Raw genomic sequence first — 23,736 nt, forward strand, 5'->3', positions numbered from 1 at the left:
AGTGACAGGAGTTATTTTATCCCCAGCCATGCGAGACTCAGCGTACAACCACGTATCCGCCCAAATGCCAGACAGCTCCTTCAAATAAATCAGTCATCCTGTCCTCAGGTTGGATTTGGCAATGAAAATCCCCAAACATCCCTGGCATTGCTGCTCCCAAACCTGTCTGCTCTTCGCTCCTCTCTGCCTGTGAACTGCTGGTGGTTTGAGTGGTCTGTTCTCGTAAAAGGGTGGAACAAACCAGAGCCCGAAATCTGCAGAGAGCTTTGTGTTTGCTGGAAGGGTGCCCGGCATCCACAAGTGCAGATATTGGGGTGAGATTAAGTCTAGAAAGTCTTTCTTCAAATTCAGAGAGCTGCTGGCCAGAGTCAAATCTGATAATTATTTAACCTTTGAACTGGATTTTTAAGGGTGGGTGTGATTATGGCCATCAGAGATGAACTGAAAACCGGTCGACAGAGAGACAAGAGGTTTTCCATTGTTTTATTAAAAACTTCCAAAGGTCTAAAATGAAAATGTACACCTACTACAAGGGAACCAGTTTGTACACTCACAGTTAAAGTGCTAAAAATTAAACGTTACAAAACCCACACTGGACTACTGTAAACAAAGTCTACCAAGAGCCGAGTGCAAGTGGGGTCAGCCACGGGCAGGGACTGCCCCACACATTCCGCTATGTGGAGGTCTCACGGCCATGGGGGCTCCTTCCCCTCTCCTGAGGAGTTGGATGTTGTCACAACACCGGAATGCCGAGGGAAGGGCTGGAAGAGGCGGCAGCGCGTCACATGCACCAAATTCCCCATGCACGGACCCGACGGGCAAAATCTGGGAGAACGCCCCGCCTCCGGGGAAAATCAATCCTGATCCCGTTACAAAAGAAGCACAAGGGGATGGGGGAAAGTTTCACATTCAACTGGACATTCTGCTGCTCGAGGTGGACCTCAGGATGTCTCCTGTGCAGGGGCTGCTCTGCTGTGCCCTGGTTTCACCACACACCTGGAGCTGCCGGCTCCCCACTGGTATTTTGGGATCCTCAGTGCCCTGGAGCTGGGCTGGAGAATAAGCTCCCCTGGAAGGGTGGGCACTGCTCTATGGCTGGCCTGGCTCTTCTCCTTGTGCCCTTTCAGAGGGATTTTCCCTTCCCTCCTTGCTGGAACAACATGGGAGCGGTGCTGGATTTGGCCGTGACCGTATTTCAGCCGGAGACTCCCAGTGCCAGCCACTGCTCACCACTGACCCCCCTAGAGCTGGTGTCTTAACGCTTCCAGCACAAAATTTGGGTCTAAGCTGGAGGAAAAGGGAGAACACGAACACATCTACACCCAAGTGTGGCTTTTTGCTGCTGTTGGGATTGTTTATGCTTTAAAAAAGAGGAGCGGCCTCTTCCATGCAACGCCGACCACAGCTCCGATCCGGGATATTTCAGTGAACCACGGGAGCTACGAAGGGATTAAGAAAGAAGGAACAGCACATACTCAGGGGGATCTGGGATCTGTTGTCAGCACAGTTGGGTTGGTAAAACAGGAGCTGGAGATCCCTGGGAATACCGGGAATGAGAAGCCGTGCATTTTAAGGGAAGCTTTGATGGAGCAATTTCACAGGGCAGAGTTTTGGGGCTGCAGCCATCGTGTGTACAGGAGGGGGAAGCTTGGGATGAGCTGGAGAAGCCAGGCATTGTCCAGCTTCCCTGCCCGTTCCCTGGGAGAGAGGATCCAGCCTTTGGTGGCTGCTGGGGAGGGACAAAGCGCTGCAGGGACTCCACAAGGAACGTGTGCTCAGCTGCAGGGACATCCGGGGAGCCCGGAGCCCACGGAGCACTGCAGTGACTGCAGAAATGCCCTCCCGGCCGGGGGCTTCAGCTCGGGGGGAATTTAAAGCTTGGCACCAATCCCACAAACCAGGCACCCGGGCTGGAGCTCTCACCAGGTAGGAAAGCACCCCAAAAACACTCCTGGTGCCCCTGCCAGAGATGGTGGTGGGGTCACATTCAAACTGGGATGCACTCCAGAGCCCTTGGGCACAATGATTTGGGAGCTGAAGCCCTGTGAGCCCCATTTGGGGAACTGCACCACAGCTGGGGCATTCTTCCATGGGTGAGGAATGCTCCTCCCAGGAGGAATGCTCTGCCAAGAGAGCACAGCGTGCTGCCTCAGGTGTTGAAGGTAGAAGGGAGGGGGCAGGGAGGCAAAAACCCAGCCAGAACTCCAGTCTGAGGTTTAATCACCTCTCTGGGGTGACAGGAGTCTGTGCCCTTAGGATCCATGAGCAAGGAATGACTTAGATATTCCCATCTGGAAGCAGTATGGGGACTGAGCCTCACAAATTAACAACATTTCCAGCAGGATCTTTCTCCAAGCTCCATCGGCGTTCCTCTCCCTGTCTCTAAACAAGTCAAAGCACTGCTACAACTTATTAAAAAAAAAAAAAAAGTACTGGAAATTGAGCCAAGAAGATCAGTGTGAACCCGTGAGCTGATTTAGTTCCGTTCCAGTGTTTAGGAAAAGTCAGCTTCCCGGCTCCTTCCGCAGATCCAGATTTCTCCCAGATCACCCCTTTAAAGCAGCACGTTTGTTAGGAGGAGCTGAATTTGAAAACAACAAAGGTTTCACCCTTGGGGCTTCCGGGGAGTTGTAGCTTCTCCAGTTTAAGTCACTCAAAAGGACTTTCCATCGCCACGTGGATCTGGGCAGTTATTGCTGGGACAGGGCTATCCCTGGGGTCCTGTGGATGGCCCCCAGGGCTGTTTGCTGAGCCTGCTGTGCCCCAGGGCCCTGGGTGCAGCACCTCCCTCCCCAGGCAAAGAGCTTTGTTATTCCATGCTGGGCTCTATTTGTCTTCTCCTTTGGAGCAAGAAACCCGGTGGAAGCAAGAAAGACAATTTGGGATAAATCTGTCTCGACTCCCGGGGCAGCCTTTGATTCCACAGCACACAGGTTACGAGCTTTGCTGTTGTGTCATCAGCTGCAATTAAAATGAGTTAATTGTGGAGCAGCTCCGGCCCCCGCTGCCGGGGACGGCCCCGCGAGCTCCTGCCCCGGCCCTGCCCTCGAGGTTGGTGCACAAAGGCTTCTCAACATGCCTCCAGCAGGTCAGCAAGGGAATTATGTAAGGACAATGCAAAAGTAAGGATTCATTTCCCAGCAGCGATCTGCAGTAATTACTGAGGTAGGTTTGCATGCCAGCAGTGTTTCCTCATGCTGAATGAATCTCGGCAGCAGACGCTCCAGAAGATCTACAGCACCGTCCTCGACTTCTGCCTCCAGTGTATCCCAACAGATCCTTTCCACACAAAAAAAGCGCCCAAACTGAGAATTCTCTGCCATGAATAGCAAGGGAATGAGAACAACCTGCAGCAGAGCTGGATCCGTAACCAAGATCCCTGGCTGGGAAGGAGCCACCAATTTACTGCGGATCCTGTCTCCTCCTCGAGGAACGCCGTGGGCTTCCAGCTGCCACATCCTGCTTTTTCCCCATCTGGGGGCAGCTCCTGCCTCCATTTCTCCCTCCCATCTCTGAATTCTTGCTCAGCACAGAGAATCCTCCCCAAACCAGCCATGACACCGCCAGGAAGGTGGGGCATCCTTGAATAAAATCCTCTGGTGCTTCTGGCCTCAGCCTTCTTCACCCGGGTGCTGGGGCTTGTGAACAGGCTCTGCTCTGGCTGTAAGGAACGGGCTGGGCTGTACATTCCTGCTTGGGTGACAAATTCAGCTTTTCTGTTATAATTTTTTTTTAAATAGATCAGGAACAGGCAATCTCAGCTTTTTTTGTACATGACTCGAAAAAATAAATGGCTGAATATTATCTAGATAACTGGTTTTAAAACCCATCTCTTCCTACAGAAATTGTAAACGAGTAGAAAATTTAAATAGTCTTTTGTAAAAAAGCAAGGACAATACAAGTTATAAAAAAATCACTCTTCCCTGCCCCTCTCTTCCCCCCACCCTCCTGACAACTGAGCCTGGACAGCTCTGGGAAGAGCTGGTGATCCTCAGAAGAGTTTCCTTCTCCAAAATGCTCATTCCTGTGGTGTTTCCCGTGTGACCAAACGCTGCCAGCTCGCACAGACGTCCCTCGGGCAGCGCTGGGTGCGTCCCCTCATCGGGTGCCTCGAGGGAGGTGCACGGAGGGATTCCTTCAACCATCAAGAGTTCCCTTAAGTCTCATCAGAACAACTCCCAGCACGACCCCGACACCGAGTTTTGGGGGGTGGCACCTCCCGACACGCGGAGCCCAAGGGAGGAGGGACAGAGGGAGGAGGGAGAGAGAAGGGGGAGATTGTTTTCCACATAGAATAAGAAATTCAGTAGTTGTGTCTGCTGAGGACCAGTTATCAAATAAATAATTACCTACAGAGAGGTTCAGAGGAGACAACCAGCTTTTTACTCAGTAACTCAAGACAGCTGAACCCTCCAGCTCCGAGGCAAGTCCCACAGCGTGGCTGCCACACGGAGACGCCAACTCCGGCTTCCTGATGCCCAAATTCAGCACCTGACGAGAGGATGAGGATAATACTGAGGTGTCACCTCGCTGAGGAAGGCACCACGAGCCCTGCGAGCACTCCAAGCTCTCCCTCCCGGTCAGGCACTGGTGCCATCCTCCTCGATGACGCGGTTCATGCTGGTGCCGTGCGTGATGTGTGTCATTGGGTTGCTGCTGAGGTCCCTGATGCTGCTGTGCCGTGACTGCTCGTTCAGCCGGTGGGAGCTGCTGTGCCTGGAGTGATCAGTCAGTCGGGACATGCTGCCGTGAGGTAGTCGTTCCTCCACGCCTCTGTAGCTGCAGGGAGTGTACCTAATTTAGGGAAACACAGGGCAATTATTGCCGGCGTTACCGCCGCGCTGCTAAAGAATGTCAATAGATGCCGGCGCTCTTGTGAGGAGCGGCATTCCCCGCTCAGCTCGGTCACTCGACTCCTAGAGCCCCAGGCAAAGCCTTTCAGCTCCTCGCACAATGGGTCCCGCTCGGTTCTCACTCCAGAGCTACGCCTGGAATTGGTAATCAGCGGAGTGAAACCCTTGGTGATAAATTACGCTGTAAACCTTAGCTCCACCTCGAGTCAGAGCGGGAGCTTGTGCCCCTGTTTACTTCGGCAGGGCCAGGAGTATTTACGGACACAGAATCAACTGACACACGGACAAAAGCAGCCACCAAAGCGCCGAGCTGACACCGGGGCAGGTCTGTTTTCCCACACGGTGTAACACAGATCGCTGCCGTGCAGGAAAACCAGCGCTGAACACAGGCCTGCTGTGCAATTAAGTCACAAAAAGCAGCTCAGACTCTGCAAACATCACGGTATTTTTTCTCTTTCCAGTCCAGGCACTAACAGGGAATGGAGATGCCCTAGAACATCCAGCTTGAGCATCATTATGGCCACACATCTGGCTGGAAAGGGCCTGTCCCATCTCCTATACGAGATTTCCCTGGACAGGTTGTGGACTCCCTACATCTGGAATTGTTCGAGGCCAGGTTGGATGGGGCTTGGAGCAACCTGGGATAGTGGAGGGTGTCCCAGGAAGGTGAAGTGAGATGATCTTTAAGGTCCCTTCCCACCCAAACCATCCATGACTCCACGATTTTTTGGAGGACGCTCGTACCGTCCATCCCGCGAGCGGTGCAGGCTGCCGTGGTAGCTGCTCACTTTGCTGTGGACACTGCCGGCCTTGCTCCTCTGGTCATCCATCATGGCCAGCTGGGTGGACGAGGCGTGGGTGGAGGTGCCCTGGGTGGAAGTGCCCCTGGACTTTCGGATGATGGGGGTGTTGGGGTCCCTCAGGAGGGACTGAGCGAAGTCCGGCTCCTGCAGCACTTGGCGGCTCTCGTTGACAACTCTGAGCAAGAGAGGCGGTTGGAGCAATTAACGTTAATTACTGCGGTAGAAAAGCGATCACAGCACTGTGACTGTTTTACAAACAGAACAAGCAGCATGGCTTGGCAAATAAGACCATTATTTACATTAGAATGTCCCTATTTGCCTGATTTTGAAGCATCTCTTGGCTATTTTAGCCCGAGTTGAACCCTTGAAGGATGGACCAAAAGTCATGGAGGAGTCACCGAAAGGCTTCTGTCTTTGTGGATCTGTTTTAAAACACCTTAAGACAATATTTATTACAGAAGTATCTACCCATGGCCACCACAAAAGCACACAAATGGTCTTCAAATTGATTCCAACCTTAATCTAAATTAATTCCAACCTTACAGAAGCTCCAAGAAATTCTTACTGTCACTTCATCAAACTGCTCTGCAGCACTAAGGCATAAGGAAGATTAAAAGCAGAGACAAAGGCTTTCAGCTGCAGCCACGGTGAGAAGAACCTGCATTTAATCTCAATTCAAAGGTCTGGTTCAGTTGGCTAGATGCACATTTAAAAATAAAAAGTTTTAATTCCACCTCTCAGTAAGAGGCAGCATAGTTGCAGTGTTCACTTGACAATTCTTGTTAAAAATATTTTGAAGACAGACAAATGTAGATTTGATTCTGGGACCAAAGAATAATTAGGGAGAAATGAGCAATTTTTGAGCTGTTGCCTGCCTTGTCCTTCCTTGCTCCATTCTGGTGACTTTTCCATCCATTCCTGCCTTTGCCTCCATGGAAAACCAACCCAAACACCCTTCCAGGACTGCAAGGGAAGTTTATCCGTAACATATCCGTACGCACTCTTTTTTCCTGCGCCCGTGGAAGAAGCTGGCCCACTCAAAACAGGTCTTCTTGCTTCCAACCCAGAACACCGAGGGGATCCCAACGACCAAGGCCATGAGATACTTCATGAGGAACAGAATCAGATCTGGACGGCTCATCTGAGTGACCTGGGGAGAGAGAAAAAGAGAAAAGGAAGATTCATCGTAGCTCACCGCTCGTTTATGGACACATTTAAATCATCCCTCCCTGCCTCGAGCCAAAGCAAACATCGTCAGGATTCCTTTGTTCCCTGGCTCCACGGAGCATGACCGAGAGCGCTGCACAGCCCAGTGCTGGCTCAGACAAAAGGCTCAACCGCTGTGAGGTCCCGGCCTTTATTTGTACTTCTGCTCTTTTCTCCGTGCCCTGAATAACTGTGAAATATTTTCTAGTCTGCAAATCATGAAGAGTCGTTTCTTTGATGGGATTAACCTAGATAGGACCAGGTGCTGTGGCTGCTCCTGGGAAAAATGCCAGTGAAATGCTTCATGGATGGTCAACACTGATCCTGTATCCCTTGGAGGGTTTCCCTGTCTCCCTCCCTCTGGAATTCAAGGCACTGGCCAGGTACAACTGCCTGGTTCTTGTCAACCCAGCAAAACTTTCTCTCTTCAGGGAGATCAGCTGAACTTGAAAATGAGCACAAGGTCTATTTTCCCGAACATTTTTATACACAAAGGGTTTGTTTGGAAAAGAAGACACGAAGACGTTCTTTTCAGGAAGGTCTGTAGGGTAGCTGCAAAAAGAACAGACATCCTGGGGCTTTCTGGAATCAATAACCCGGCTCAAAACCTGACCCTTCAAGGACAGAGACCTTCCAGAGCAAGCCTGAAAGATGCCACCAAGCTGAGGAGGGAAGGAACAAACTCATGGTGGTGTGAATTCCTCTGTAAGCATTTGGGTGACACTGGCACTTGCACTGTGACCGTGGAATTCCAACAGTTCCAGCAACTGAGAGAACTGGGAGTGTTCAGTCTGGAAAAGAGAAGGTTTGGGGTGACCTAACTGTGGCCTTCCAGGACCTGAGGGGTGCCCACAAGAAAGATGGAGAGAGGCCATTTACAAGGGCCTGGAATGACGGGACAAGGGGGAATGGGTCCCCACTGTCAGAGGGCAGGGATAGATGGGATATTGGGAAGGAATTCCTGGATGTGAGGGTGGGGAGGGGCTGGGATGGAATTCCCAAAAAAGCTGTGGCTGCCCCTGGATCCCTGGGAGTGTCCAAGGCCAGGCTGGATGAGGCTTGGAGCAGCCTGGGCTAGTGGAAGGTGTTGGGGTTGGAACTGGATGATCTTTAAGGTCCCTTCCCAAACCATTCTGTGATTCTGTGATCTCAAACACCCACTGGCCACTAAATTACCTGGCCTACAGCAAGAGGTTCCCTGCTTTTCGTCACAGCTGAGGGAGATCTCCAAACCCCTTGAAATTTTCTAACACCTTGAAAATTCTTACTATCCATGGGGACGAGGCCTGTGAACAAGAGGGAACATGGATGACAAGCAGCAGATTTATCCCGATCCCAACAGAAATAAAGCTGGTGCACAACGGGATAAGAAAGACCCGCAGATGGCTCAGGGAAAGGCGTGGCAGGAAGGTCTGGGGCTGTTTAATCGTGGGGAGATGCCCATGAAATCTCCCCAACAGGGAGTCACCTGCAGCAGCGGCTTTGGGACAGGTGGTGACACAGCTGGAAAAACCACCACGCCTAAGGAAGTGACTGACCAGCCTGCTTAGAGCACGAGGAAACGTCCAAGGAGACGTCTGAGACAGGGCCTGGTGCTCTCTGAGGTGAGGGTGAGACTGGAATCCTCTGGGAATTCACAGGGATGTGGAGCAGGGCCGGCAGGAGGACAGGGAACAACCAGCCCCCCTTGCAAGAAGCTCCTCTGGCCTAGAGGGAGGTGTGAGAAAAAGAATAAACACTGAAATGTGGGGAAAAAAACCACTTGGAGGTGTTTGATCTGTGCAACAGAACAGAAATATGGCTGCAGCAGCCATGAAGGAAATTCCATCCTTAGGAAAGTGGGATTTTGGAGTAGCTTCAGACATGAGTTGTGGCGATGGGCATGTTCTGAGTGTCACCAGTCTGCGACCTCAGAGGTTGACAGTGACAGTCAGAGCTCCCCTCTGCTCCTACAAGCCTGTAATAATGTAGAAACACAGATACAACCTCCTAAAACAACACCAAGAACCAGTTTTTCCCCCCAGGAAAATTCGAAGTCAAAACATGCCCTGTGTCAGGAGGATTCGCCAGAAATGGGTTCCCACCCCGTGATATTCCAGCCATATTCCAGTTACTGCTGAGGGGCAGCACAGCTTCCACTGGAGCAGTGCAAACCCAGCAATCCCTGCTTTAATACTTGGTGTTATTGCACATCTTTTAGTGCTGTCACCGTTGGAGGTGGAAAATGAAAGTGCAGAAGTGTAATGAGCACAATCAGGAGAACATAATTATGTTCCTCAAGAGTTCCCCATCCATGTCTGCCCCAGGAAATGCTGAAGGGTCTTGGACACCACTGTGGACCTTCCCACACCACTTCACAGAACAGCTCTGAGGTGGTTTTGTAGCCAGCCTGGGAGATTTCCACCCAGGAATCAAAAATAGGAACAATTACCCAATAAAAAATTACCCAACAAAACGAAGCTCTCAAAAATCCATCTTAATTATTTCATCATGAGCTCGTTTGGCATTAAGTGGAGTAAGTGGTGAAATTCATCATTTCTTAATGAAGCTGACGTTCAGGTGCATTTTTATGTATTTAATTATTTATATTTACATTTAATGTCTGTCCATGGGGCCAAGTCTCCCCTGGCAGAACTCCTGGCCTGAAGGGAATTTAATTTTGAATTTTTCATCAAGAAAAAACACCAGTTCTAGTGCTACAGCTCTCAGTTGCTCACTTCCAGCACGTTATTACAGTAAATCACTCAACAGCAAAACTTCTGGCTCAACACATACATGCTGAGTGCTATAAATAATTCCAGGCCAAAAAATTGAAATAAATACATTCAACGAATCTTTCAGGTGAAAGGAAGCACATCCTGGTCTTTGACAAAGCGAGTTATTAAATATCATTAGACACTTTTCTCCAAATTAAGCCTCTTTGCACTGAGCAGCCAATTCAGGGAGCAACACCCATTAAACTCACATTAATACTGAGTGACTGCACCTGCTTGAAACAATATTCATCTGCAGATACGATATATTTATAATAATTAACAACATTTATAATAATTAACAGCAGGAAAATAAAACTGGAAATGACTTGTCAAGGTTTATTGAACTAAAAACCAGGTGTTTGAGCCCAAAGCTTCCTGCCCCTTCTCCAGAGCACTGGGGCACCTCCAACCCCAAAACACTGGGACAAAGACCAGGTTGGACAGTTTTAAAAACAGCAAAATAAGGCAAAAACTCACTCATGTTCACCATCGAAACTTAGACTTTTTTACTGCCCAGCTGTTTAGGAAGAGTCACAAACACAAACCAGCGAAGTAGTGCAGACTTGGATGGGGTTAGATTTATCCACAACACATGAAATCCTGAATTCAATGGGAATATCCAAACTCCACACACCACCTCAACCAAAATGCAAAATATTTTCCAAAAGCACCTGTGAACACGATCTGCTCTGGGTCCTTATTTATGGTAACCCCTCCCCCCGACAGGGAATGTAATGTTCAACGGTTCCAGCAGCACTTTTGCTATTTTAACCCCATTTTTATACCCCCTCAGCTTTTAAAGCTCAGCCTTCCCATCCCTGTTTGTGTCTCCTGGGAAAATCCAGGTACCCAGGACTGCTGAGGGAAGCGTGGAGCAGCTGAAACAACGATGGCAGCAATTCCAACACCTGCTCTCCCTTCTCCCAATAAATTCATTGTGCACAATCCCATCTTTTCCAGAAGGATCCAATTTCAACATGAGACCTCAGTAATTTTCTGGGGGAGTACTCAGACAAAACTCTGCTGCTGTGACATTGACCACACTATAAATAATCAGCTTCTTAATGTCTTCAAGTTGTTGCAGTTGGAAGGACTAAAAGAGGAGACACAAAAGCTTCATGAAATCCCAGATTCCTGTGGGAACCACTTTTGAGAATGACAGTGAAAATTGGACAGGATCCCTGGTTTCAATTTATCTTCTTGGAGAGAGGAGACGATGCTTAATAAGGGAGGGAATAATCAATAAATGAGACACTCTGAGATGTCCAAGTTTATGGAACAAAGTCACTTGGTGCACTTTCCATCTGTGCTTTTAAAAATTCAGGTTATAAGGAAATATCTTTGGGTTTAAATGAAAATTTCTTTGAGCACTACCTGGCTCTGTTTCCCTCTGGGATACCTGAATAAACTACTGCAGTTTATTGAAGAAACCTCCCTGAAAGCTGAGCTACTGCAAGGAGGAAAAGGGACTGAAACGCAGTTCAGGAGGATTTAAAATGTATTTTCATCTCTCACTTTTCTACAAAACCCTTCCGAGCTGCTGACTCGTGCTGAGCTCCACACAATGCCATGTAACAGATACTGTAATAACAAGGAGCAGAAATCATAGAATTTACAGCACTCACAGAATGGTTTGGGTTGGAAGGGCCCTTAAAGCTCACCTCATTCCAATTCCCTGCCATGGGAGGGAAAAATCACTGATTTTCCTCTTCTTTTCTAGAAACACAATGCAGGCAAAGCACTGCTGGCAGTTTTCATGTCGGAATCCACTCAGGAGAAATGACTCCAATACAAAAAGCACCTTCTCAGCAGCACAGGCAGCCTAAGGTATCCCTGGAATGAGATGATCCTTCAGGTCCCTTCCAACCCAAACCATTTTATTAAGAAATTCAGTCTGTTCTTGCTTGTGCCGATAAATATGTGGTACTGAAGCTGCAATTAAAGATTTAAGGGTATTTTAGCAAGGTGTGCTGAAGGCATTGCTGCATTTTTGGGCTGCAGCACTTTATTGAAGTACTACAATTAATTTTTATTAGGGAAAATGCCACATCCCTCTGTTATGCTGTAGAAATGTGGGATTTCCTCATCCCCCCTCCAATGATTTACTCACCAATGGAGGTTTAGATATTCTGCTTTCAGAGGAGGGGTCTGAGGGGGGACTTGACCCTAAAACACCCTCCAGCAACCTCAGCAGCCCAGTTTGGGACTGCAGCATTAACCACAGATCCCACACAACAGCAATTCCCCTGCAATCAGCCCTGCAGGAGCACTGACTTCACCTTTCAGTTCTGTTCAGCGAGAACTCTGAGTTGTGAGACACCAATAAAATTCCCAACGTGCATCTAAAAATAGAGGCTGAGCAGCGTTTCAGCTATGAAATAACAATTATCACATTTTTTTATCAGAGATGGAGACGTGGCAATGCCATCAAAAGGGTGATCCCTCAGTATCAGAGAGTGAATTCCAGTGCTGATGCAGCCAGTGAGGGAAAAAAACCCTCCTAAACCCAATTCTAGAGTCTACATTCCTGTTACCAGCTGAAACAATAACTGGAAACAGCTACTAAGGAATTTAATTCTGTCATTTCTTCTGTTTCCCACTTGGCACCATGGCCAGACCCTTCTTAAATCTGTGAACCTCAACGTTCCCCTCATAATCCTGGACCAAAGGCTTTCAAAATTCCCCCTTCACACTGGAGAGCTCAAATCCAGAGACAAGATCTCCCCTGGGCCTTAAAAACCAGGATAATGTCCTTCCTTCTAGACAAAAACCTGCTTGTTCTGAACACCAGGAGCTGCTTTTCCATGAGGGCAGAGTGTCAGGGACACAGGGAGTGGAAGGCCCTGGGGCCGTGTCCTCAGACAGGAGAACCTTTCCCAGAGGGAAGAGAATTCTGGTGGTGATTCTCCGTTTTCCTTCAGACCTGATGGCTTTCCTGGGGATGTAAGAGGGGTTTGTGCACTGCAGGAACACAAGAACTTGGCAATTTCATGGAGTCTCTGAATGGTTTGGGTTGAAAAGGACCTGAAAGCCCATCCAGTTCCAACCCTGACAGCTCCCACGATCCCAGGTTGCTCCAGCCTGGCCTTGGACACTCCCAGGGATCCAGGGGCAGCCACAGCTTCTTTGGGAATTCCATCCCAGCCCCTCTCCACCCTCACAGGGAAGGATTTCCCTGTGGATCCAGGCTCTCAGAGGCACTGAGCTGACAAGGAAAAGAGGCAAGGAGATGCAGGATTTGGGCTGTGGGCTCCGCGCCGCACTCGGAGCTGCTCAGACACATCCCACGAGCACGGAGGCCTCACCCAGCAAGTTCTGTCAGATACAAAGATCACGGCTGTAACAGAGGCATTTCTGCAGCCCATCTTCCCCCTCCCATCTGCTGGGCTGCTGCAGAGCATCCAACAGAAAAGTTTTTCCCTCAGTGAATCCAAGAATCCTCAGCGAACGCACTGGTTCGGAGGCATCGCTTCCCTCCCGCACCACGCGGCGGGCAGGTGTTCAGAAAGGAGGTTAAAAACATCAATTTCCACATTCCTCCAGGGAAAACCAACGCTGCTCTGTAGGCACACTGCTCATTTAAATGCTTATATAACTAATTCCTGAATATTTTCCCCTCCTGCCCCCAAATGATCAATCACAGCTGCTTTTTCCTGACACAGACCAGTGGCCTCTTCCCACTAAAACGTGTGAAACCACAAATTAATGAGCTCGCCGTGTGTGGGGGGGGAAAGCCCAAACACAACACCTGTCCCCCTCCTCTGGGGCAAGAACGCCGATCATTTGATATTTCCCTGAGGATAAAAAGCAATGAAATTCAAATTAACCCATCCTTTTGTTGAAAACAGGGAAAGTGGGAGGAAAGACCAAAGGGAATCTGATCTAACAGCCTCGCTGCCATAAGCATTTCCATCACTGTCGTTGCTCTGAGACTCAGGATTACACTCACAATTTGTTTTCCAGTCAAAAGTAGTAGGATTTGTCACTGTAAAGTAAGTTATTATTAAAATCTTGCTTGTTTGGCTTTTATCAAACCATGACACCATTCTGGCTACTCTGCAAGACTTGGGGCAGTAACAAAGCTAAAAATAAATAAAGAAGACACTGTAATAAAAGCTTATAAAATCACCATCTTCACGGGGAACAGCTGTTCTGGGGGAAACTCACCCACCTCAGAAGTTAAGTGATAATCCAGATCCACCTCACCACACCAAACTAATCTAAAATACACTTTCCCCCCAAGAATTTTAACTGTGCAAGTGCCTAAATAACATCCCTAAACAAAGTGCCTCTACAGAACAATTCAAAGGCAATGAATTCTGGTTTAGAAGAACTTCTCTTGAGTTCCTCCAGTCTATTAAGGGAAAGGAATTTATGGGGGTGAAATTAATTCAGGGAAAACCTGCACTGGTTTCACCAGGGGTTATCCCAGGTCCACGCTCAGGGGACCATGCTGGAATCTAAAAATCCACTGGGAAAGCAGCCTGGACAACCAACATGGCAGAGTGGCCTCTCACAAGGCAAATCTGATTTCTGTCCACCCTGCTGCTAGAAAATACTTGGATTAAAATCTTTGCAGCCTCAAGACCTGTTTGGCAGCAGATATTCTCCCCTGAATCGATTTAATTCTTCCAGGACAGAATTTAGGGAGTTTGTTGTGAATGTATCCCCAAAAAGGAACTCCCACTCCTCAGAAGACACTTGGCAATAAAAAACTGAAATCCCTGGAGATAAAGCCCTGAGAAAATCATCAGTGTGGTTTGGTAAAGATGCAAATAACGGCCAAGCCACTGCTCAAAGCAAAGTGCAGAATTTAGGAGTGAAACAAAAGGTGTTTTAGCCAACATAATATTTATAATATAGTTTTTATTCTCCACAGACAGAAATTCTGTGTGCATTAGGCTACAGCCCTTCGTTTTCAAGTCCTAGTGTGAGTGGAGGAATAATAATAATAATAATAATAATAATAATAATAATAATAATAATAATAATTTGATTTTTGAAAAAATCAGTTCAACTGAGTCTTTGAAAAATAATTTGGTGTCAGGGTTATTCCATCAACTGAGAAAATTTCACAGTGTAATACTACTCTGATATATATTCAAATATAATAACAAGAGCTATTAATGACTTAAAACTCCTCTCAGTTCCCCTCTGAAGAACTGCTTCAGGAGGAGAGATTGAAGTATTTTCCTACATTAAAGTTGGGTTGTTAAACCTAGAAAATAATGCAAACCTAGAAAATAATGCAAACCTAGAAAATAATGCAAAACAAGACAATTCCCAAAATTCAAACACAAGGGGGAATATAAGGTGGCCAAAGCATGACCCTGATTTGGACACAGCTCATCAGTTTTGATATTTCTTATCAGTTTTGATATTTCTTATCAGCATTTGATACTTATCAGTTTTGTTTCATACTGGTGAAAATGACAAATAGACCCCGGTCTCGTTCATTTTGGAGCACAACAGATATTCTAAAAGAATTCAGATTATACATAATGACTTCAGAAGCACTATTAAAAAGGCAAAAAGAAATAAACAAACCACAGGTAAAAATAGATTTCCAAATGCAAACCCCAAGTAATTTCCTTTTGTTTAATAAAATGAAAAGATAAATCTGGTTTTTTGGGTGATGGATTTCCTCTCACAGGTGCTGCAACGTTCAGTTCTGAGGGTAAAGAGCAACTTCCCTCAACTTTTGCTGCTGCTTTAATCACAATTAAAGAGTCAGTGGGAAAAGATCTTCCTTAATAATTGGAATTATTATTGCTGCTCTTTAAATGTATTATTTTTCCTAAGCATCCAAACCAGGAGAAATTAACTCTATCATAGCCAGGAAACGCTGCAACACTGTGATCAATAATGTTCTGAGCTAAGTTACATTTGTTTTTGAAGGAAACCCAGCTCCTAATTCAGATTTTCTCCATCTCTCCTGATTGATATGGAAAACCTGGGTTTATCTTCACCTTTGTTTTGTTTTGTTTTGTTTTTTCTTTAGGATGGAATAATTACATCCAACAAGAAGCAACTCCTTCAGGGCAGATTTCACCAAATCCATTACCTCTCCTAAGAGGAATTCTAAACAATAACTGATGGAAACAAGAAAGGAGGAGGAGAAATCCGGATTTTCAGACATCCCTAAATATATTTATTCCCTTCCTGCTGGTGCCACACGAGCAGTGCCATTTCCTGACAAAGCCTCTTTTCTCCAGCCAGCCCCGAGCACTCCCCGCACGGTTCTGCAGCCCCACAGATGGCAAAACAGCTGAGACACGCTGGGTTAAAAACCACAGTGGCAACACCCCCGAGGAGTGGAGAAAATGGGGGGGGGGGGAAGGGAAAAATGGAGAAAAAATGGAATTTTCTCCATAAAAACGGAGAAATTCCATCCCGACTTGAATCTTGGAAATGTTGCCCCTGCCTCTGTTGCAAGGGCAGCTTTTAAAAAAGCAGCAAAACAAAGAAAAAATTTAGAGATGCTCCAGGCTCCAGAAGAGCCTGGAATGAAGAGATTTTTGGCACACAGCGTTAATTTTGGGACACAGTCACAGAATGATTTGGGTTGGAAAGGACTTAAAGCTCATCCCATTCTATCCCCTGCCATGGGCAGGGACACCTCCCACCATCCCAGGTTGCTCTGAGCCATGGGCAGGGATGCCACATCTAAAAGGATCTTGAAAATTTACAGTAAAATAAAAAAATTAACCATTATTAGCTCCAAAAAGTTCATTTGTGAAAATGGGAGACGAGAAAAGTGCTGAATTCTTGAGCCAAAATCCCCAGCAGGTGACAGGATTTGAATCCTATTAGGATTTTAATCGTAATTTTAAAACCCATTTGTCCAATGTTGTCAGATAATGCATTAAAATAATCTCTATAGTGTTAAAATTTCGGTATTAACAGGAAAAAATTGGCAAGTGTGTGCTTTTTATTCCCTTTGTGCCACACCAGCCAGGGATGGGAGTGAGTCGGTGAAACTCCAGTAAAATCCCATTTAACTTCATCCCACAGCAAGGCTGGGGGCTCCACTTGGAAAGAAACAGTGGAGAGGAAAAAAAAAATGGGATTGTCTGTTTTTGCTGCTGATAAAGATGATATTCACCATTACATCATCTTACAGCTCGGAATAATTAAGTTCTTCAAATCATCAAGGCAGTTTGAACGTTTTTAAAGTGAAGATCAGAAGGAAAACAGAAAAGATTCAGAGATAAGCACAGGAACTGCTTCAAAGAACTCGGTGAAAATTACTTTTGGAAGAGTTGTGCTGCAGAAAAACTCCTCTCTATCAGCAGCAAAGCAGAATGAGCTCTCCATGGGATTCCCAAATTCCAGGAAATGCCATCTTAGGTGCTTATTTATGTCCATTCTCAAAAAATGAGCTAAGAACCTCTTCCCTCATTTTCTTTCTGGAAGGATTATAAAGATTCAACCAGGGCTGGATGAACATTCAGGATGTAGAAATGAGTTTAAAAGGTGTTGAGGCTTATTCTGATTTTTGAAGGGGACTGACTGCAAAAACACCCCCCCACTTTTCCCCAAAAATTGCCCCCAGAATGTTGCAGCAAAAATCCTAAAATAAAAATACCCAGGAAGAGCAAATGTGACCTCTTGAAGGAGACCACGGATTAAGTCAGGCACAATTCATGCCCCACCCATGGAAGTGTTTCCCAGGCCAGGCAGGGATGGGATGGGATTAAAGCTCCCTTCCCTAAAAACCATGGAAAAGAGAAAACAGGAGCAGCACCTTTGCTCTGAGCAAGGCAGCACAGAGGCCTTTAAATCCCTGTGCGGGGAAATGCTGAATATCAGATCACAAACAAAGATAATTAATTCCTACTGCTCAGTTCCTCTTCTCAAGGACTCCCATTGCAGCACCAAATGTCTTTGAAATGGTTTATTTTCCTTTTTTTTCCTCTTTAGTATCTAAATTTGAAGCTTCTCCCAGAAGCCCAGTGCTGAGTCTGGCCCTGAAGCCTCTGTGGAAACTGTGGAGTCTGTTTAGGTTTGGATTTGAGATAAATTAATCTTAAAACTTGCTTTGCTCTGCAGGAACTCAGATTTTTCTTGATTTTTGAACTCCTGCTTTTCATAGGAGAAATGTGCATTACAACCAGCTTTGGGGACAGACTTTACTGAGTGTCTATTCCACTTCTTAGCCAAACTCATCCCAGTTTTGAGACCTATTTTCCCAGACTGGAGCAGGTCACTGTGGCCCAGTTTTGATTCTCCCTGTAATTCCAAGAGGAATAAAACTCCGACACTCTCCTTGTAAGGAATAAACCACCGTGCAGGACAAGGATGTGGGACAGCAGCCAAATGAACTTTAAAGGGTTTTTTCCCCTTTCCCCCTGCTTTTCCTTTTACTTCTGAGGTCGGATGGAAAGGGAATCACAGCTTTTATGACAACAGGAACTCAAAACCTGACTGGACACAGACCTGGGCTGACCCTGCTTGAGCAGGGGTTGGAGTAAATGTGTCCACAGGTCATAAAATCATGGAATATCCAGAGCTGGACCCACCAGGAACATGGAGTCCAAGCCCTGCCCTGCACAGACACCCCAACAATCCCACCCTGTGCATCCCTGGGAGCGCTGTCCAAACGCTCCTGGAGCTCTGGCAGCTTTGGGAATGTCACCATTCCATGGGGAGCTGCTCCAGTGCCCCAAAACCCTTTGGGGGAAGAACCTTTCCCTAAAATCCAGCCTGAGCCTCCCCTTGAACCTGAGTCATTCTGTGCTTCTGCAGAGTGACTGCCCAAAACTTTATCCCAGTGCACCTGCACTTGATCTGATTCCCACAGGATGACACATTCCACCAAAATCTGGGATTAAACTGCAAATAAGAGAGGAAAGAGACGAACTCTGAGAGCTGAACATCGGGGCAGGATTAACAAACCAAGCCAACACCAAGAATTGATCCGAAATGGTGAAACTGTTGGCCTGTCCCAAGGCTCTGCCCTGTGAACGATGAAGTGACATTGGGTTAACTCCTTTTTTAAGGCAATGAGTGAAAAGTAGGATTCCAACACAAAATTCAGCTCCTTGTTTGAATATTCCTAAGCTGAAAGCAGATTCCAAAGGCACCGTTTTGCCCTCCAGAAAAAGAAAAATATTCCAAGCTCAGTAAAATGAGAGGTGGATGGGTCAGGACAGTTTCAGGCCAGTGTGAGCAGCGATTTCACAGAGAAGTTGCACTGACTGGAAAGATCAGACCAGTGCAGTCACTGCAGAGCCCTGGCAGCAGGAACAAGAATTATCTGTGGGGACACTTCCATCAATTTGTCCTTATTCCCACTGAAAGGCCAGGCTGGATGGGGCTTGGAGCAACCTCGGACAGTGGAAGGTGTCCCTACCCGTGGCAGGGGGTGGCACTGGATGAGCTTTAAGGTCCCTTCCCACCCAAATAATTTCTTGATTTTATGATTAAAGTCACTCCCTGACTTCCAGAAAACTGAGGAGATGGATGTGCCATGGGGAGAAAGCTGCTCCCAGCTCCTACAGACCCTTTCCCTCTTTCCTATTCCCTCCCGGACCTCGGAGCACGGAGGACACCGAGGGCAGGACAGGGCGCCATGAGCTCCTTCTGGCCCTGCACTTACTCCATGAGCAGAGGGAATATTGGGACATTCATTCCCTGTCCTTGTGGCAAAGAAGGTTTGATTTCACAAGGAAAGCAACGGATACCTCCCAGATTTGCCAAAAAACCAGGAGAATCCATATCCAGGTCAAGCCAGGAAACATCCAGGTAGCCAGAAATCACAGCGGGAGCATAAAGACATCTTGTGGCCTCCTCCACTTGGGAATATTTCTAATTTTGGGGCCATTTCTCATTCTAGGCAGCCAAATAAAAACAGTGGCTGGTTTTCATCTGAGCCCCAGCCTGGTTCTGGAGCAGGCAGGAGAATCCACGGCTCAGCACTGACCCCGCGGCCCCTCCTGCAGGAGCAGCTGCATATTCCCACCCCCCTCACCAGGAATTTTCCAGAAGGAGTTTCTGTGGCACCATCTCCGATGGCAAGGATGATGTCACGCTCCGATGGACTCATGGATTTTTAACCTCGGATTTGCTGGTGTTGGGCAAAAGCTCCCAAAATCCACAACCCCGGGGGAAGCTTCACACATAAACCTTTTATCCACTGTGGGATCGACTCCAGCTCTCCATTTAGAGCTCTCAGAAACATTGGAAGTTAATTAAGTAACATTAAAGTTTGTAAAAATATGCTCTTATTTCGCCACTGAGGGATATTTTCCACAAAACTCCACATTTCTCCCTAATTTAAGGATATATTTCACTAGCATGAGCTAAGGATAAAATCATTTTTCCCACAGCTTTGGGAATCTGTTTCAGTTATAAATCTGGATTGTTTAATAAAGGAAGCATGTTTAGTTTGAGGGGGAAAAAAAATATAAATGGATGGGTTAAAAGAGAAAGAAAACCCCCTTCTAATACTCCCTGGGGTCTGCAGGTCCTTCAACCCAATTTGATGTGAATGAAACCATTATTGTTCTTTTGACTCCCGCTGGGCCATTATGGCAACGGTTTGCCAGGGATTTCAGGAGCATTTCCCTACATGTTTTCATTCTTCCAGCCCTCAGTTTTGAGGTTTAAAACAAGTTCTTGCTCAAATTTTTTGGGAGGCAAAACCCTCTTGATTTTATAGATCCTTACCAAACAAAATTCAGATTGGCACACGGTGGGTGCTGGGAATTAATCAAGAGAAAGCCACATGTCCCTGGTTTTTGGAGGGTTTTTTCCTTTGTTTTTAAGCATCAGCCAGTTTGAACAGATTAAAACCTGCAGCAGTGAAGACTCAATCAAGCCAATGGAACTGCACACACCCACTGCCAGAGATTTCCTGCCATAAAAATGCTCCCGCACTGGATGGGAGGGAAGAGTCCCACCCTAATAAAACCTGATGGAGAAAAACACCAGAAAGGGTTAAAAGGTAATAAAAGGAATTTATCAAGCCTAAGCCAAACCTTTAAGTGATATTTTATTGCATTAAAATGTGAGCTTTGATGATTCAGCTGGTGTTTTAACTGCTTCAAAGCCAAAATGCTAATTTTTAAATATCCCTCTGCGTGCAGCTGTATAATAAAGGTTTGCTGTAAAACCTTCTGGAAATAAAGTTCCTTTAAAATAAGTTGCAGAAAATATCTAAGGAATGTAATTCCAAAAACAATCTGCCCTTTTGGCTCCAAAGTAAGCAATTAATCCCTGCAATACTTTCTTTTCAACTGCATCTGAATAAACCAGTGGAGAGTTTGATCTTAGGGCTCTTGGAGGCTTCTGTTCCTGTGATAACTCAATTAAACCAAGCAGATAACTCTTGATTTCTTGAAAAAAACACCAAAGCTGATGAGCTGCAAGCTCTGGTTTTCTTCAGAAGACACTTCAAGAAGGATTTTATACAGATGTTCCTGGCACAAAATGAGCACAAAACCTCCGGGCCATCAAAGCCCCAAAACTGCTACGGACAAACAACGAGAACCAGAAAAAGCAGCCCGATGACAACTCAGTTTAAATGCCAGAATTCCTCACCAGCAAAACTTCCAAAGGCCAAAAACAAACTCGTCAAGGCCCAGTCTAGAGGTTGGTTTAAAATAACATCTTTCTATCCCGTGGGGGTGCCATACAGCCCAGAAACTCCACGAAAAAACACCAGGCACCTGATGGGAGCCTCTGATTTCCCAGCAACACCCGGCCTAGGGCATTATCCCAATAATTTGAGTATGGCAAGAACTTTTTTTACAGGAGTAAAAAAATTCCTATAAAAGCACTTTTGAGTTAGGGAGGACGAGTAACTCTTCCCACATGCCCTCCCCCGGGGTTCCTCACCTGGTAGGGACAGGGGATGTGATACTCCCGGCAGCGCTCCTGGATCCACGTGGTCTCCCACACGCCCCGATACGCCTGCTCGTAGAAATAGCAGCCGATCACCACCAGCAGGGGCACGAGGTACAGCACGCTGAACACGCCGATGCGGATCATGAACTTCACCAGCTTGTCCTGGTTCTCCTTCTCCAGCGGGATCTCGATGCGAACGCGGTTGAGGGAGATAATCCCGGCCAGGAGGAGGGAGACTCCCACCACCACGTACAGGCAGAGAGGGGCCAGCACGAAGTATCGCAGCGCGTCCACGTCGTAGAGGCCGACGAAGCACACGCCGCTGATGTTGTCGCCTTCGATTTTGTTCATGGCCAAGAGGATGATGGTGAGGGTGCCCGGGATGCCCCAGGCGCTGGCGTGGAACAGCAGGGCCTTCTTCTCGATGGCCTCGCTGCCCCACTTGGGCACGGCCGCCAGGAACCAGGTGATGGTGAGGATGACCCACCAGACGCTGCCGGCCATGGTGAAGAAGTAGAGCACCATGAAGAGCATGGTGCAGGCCTTGTTGTGGGAGCCCTGAGTCACTGTGGAGGCCTTGTACTGGGAGGGGCTGGAGGCGTTGCAGGCCACCCGGTCCTCCAGCAGGAAGCCGATGAAGAAGATCAGGGACACCATCATGTAGCACACGGCGTAGAAGATGATCGGCCTCTCCGGGTAGCGGAACCTGGTGACGTCGATGAGGAAGGTCAGGAAGGTGAACAAGGTGGCCGAGAGGCAGACGATGGAGATGACGCCGATGAAGTAGCGGGCGAAGGACAGCTCCTCCCGACGGAAGTACATGTTGGGGCAAGGAGGGGAGCAGTCCCGGACCCTCAGGAAGGAGTAACCCAGGTCCGGGTCGATTTTCAGCTCCCGAGGACACCAAAAGCCGTAATCCCTCTGGACGGCCATCGGGGCCTCCTCCGTGGGCTCGCCGGCCAAGTTGAGGTCGACCAGGCGAGGATAGGGCTCGTCACAATCTGGGAACCTAAAAAGAGGCGTTTACAAGAAATATACTCGTACTTTACAAGGGCTGGTAACTTCATCTCTAGGTGTGACTTCAGGCAAACCAACGGGAGCAAAACCAGACAATCCAAAAACTGGGGAATCCACGAAATTCTGCACTGTTTAGACACAAACTCATCCCACAAAGCAGTGTTGAAACTACAAAATAAGTTTAAAAATGAAACAGACCAGGAGCCCATTGGGGCTTTAGGAATGAAGGTGAGGATGGAAGATCCATCCCAGGAACTCTGTGAACTTAAGCCCGTGGCAGCACAATTTTATAGAACATTTTAAAGCCTTTCCTGATCAACTGCACTCGCTGCCGTCAGACAGGGCAGTGAGGTGGTGACACCAAAATTCCAACTAGCACTGCCACCAGCGTTAATAAATGGAATTATGACGGAGATATTTGTGTAGTTAAAGCTCTGACTCGAGGCAAGGACCGCTGGAGTTTTGAAGGAGACACTGGAGAAATCCCAGTTACCTAGAACCGTCCTCTTATTTTATCCTCTTACGACTTATTTAACTAAAATAATTTTAATTGTTTTCCATTCTCTCCAATCCAACAGTAAACGATTTCTTCCTGTTTGTGCTCCTCAGTTTCATTAGCTGCTGGAGTCACTTACAGAAAACAACAAGGCATGAGGGTATTGTTTTTAATTTCACGTGTATTCTGCCTCAAACAGCTTGGAACACCATCGGGTCGTTTTTCCGTAAAGTTATTGGTGCAATGTAAAGCTGAGCACGGCTGTTTGCAGCTCAGCAAGGGGTAAATGCTCTGCAAACAGCTTTGAGATTTCATCCTCATCAAACCCAGCCAAGTTTCAGCTGATCTCTTGGGCAGAAATAGGAACTCACTTCCCACCTCAGGAAACAGGCTGCTGGAAAATGGGAAGGAAAACACGGCCGCTTGTGACGGAAAACATTTAAAACGCCTGGTTTTTTATGAACCATAAAACATCCTGGATCGGAATAAAATTTTATCCTGAAAAAAAAAAAAAAAAAAAAAAAAAAAGGGGATTTTCTCACCTGGTGCACTCCATATCCTCCGGCCAGGAGACCCCAAACATCTCCATGAGCTTGGAGCACTCGCTGTGGGCTCGCTGGCACAGGCGGCGGCAGGGCAGCGTCACCCGCCCGTACTCCATGCACACCGGCGCGTACAGGGCACACAGGAAGGGCCGGAAATCCCGGGAGCATTCCAGGTTCACCATGGGGTGGAAGGGCTGGCAAAGAGAAAGG

The 23,736-nt window shown here is 47.3% G+C and overlaps 1 protein-coding gene across 1 annotated transcript in view; it reads right to left on the reverse strand.

Annotated features, from left to right (window-relative positions):
- Positions 1–482: 482 nt before the first annotated feature.
- The window catches only part of FZD3 (frizzled class receptor 3), a 49,072-nt gene continuing 25,818 nt past the window's right edge, over positions 483–23,736 (reverse strand). Inside the window, exons 3-7 of the mRNA XM_069011871.1 lie at positions 23,524–23,720; positions 21,460–22,477; positions 6,658–6,806; positions 5,598–5,831; positions 483–4,794 (exon numbers count right to left, since the gene is read on the reverse strand). Coding sequence (XP_068867972.1) covers positions 4,581–4,794; positions 5,598–5,831; positions 6,658–6,806; positions 21,460–22,477; positions 23,524–23,720 — 1,812 coding nt within the window. The 3' untranslated portion in view covers positions 483–4,580. The remainder of the gene's footprint in view (positions 4,795–5,597; positions 5,832–6,657; positions 6,807–21,459; positions 22,478–23,523; positions 23,721–23,736) is intronic.

This window comes from Aphelocoma coerulescens, chromosome 3 (genome assembly GCF_041296385.1).
Source record: "Aphelocoma coerulescens isolate FSJ_1873_10779 chromosome 3, UR_Acoe_1.0, whole genome shotgun sequence".
Taxonomy (NCBI): domain Eukaryota; kingdom Metazoa; phylum Chordata; class Aves; order Passeriformes; family Corvidae; genus Aphelocoma; species Aphelocoma coerulescens.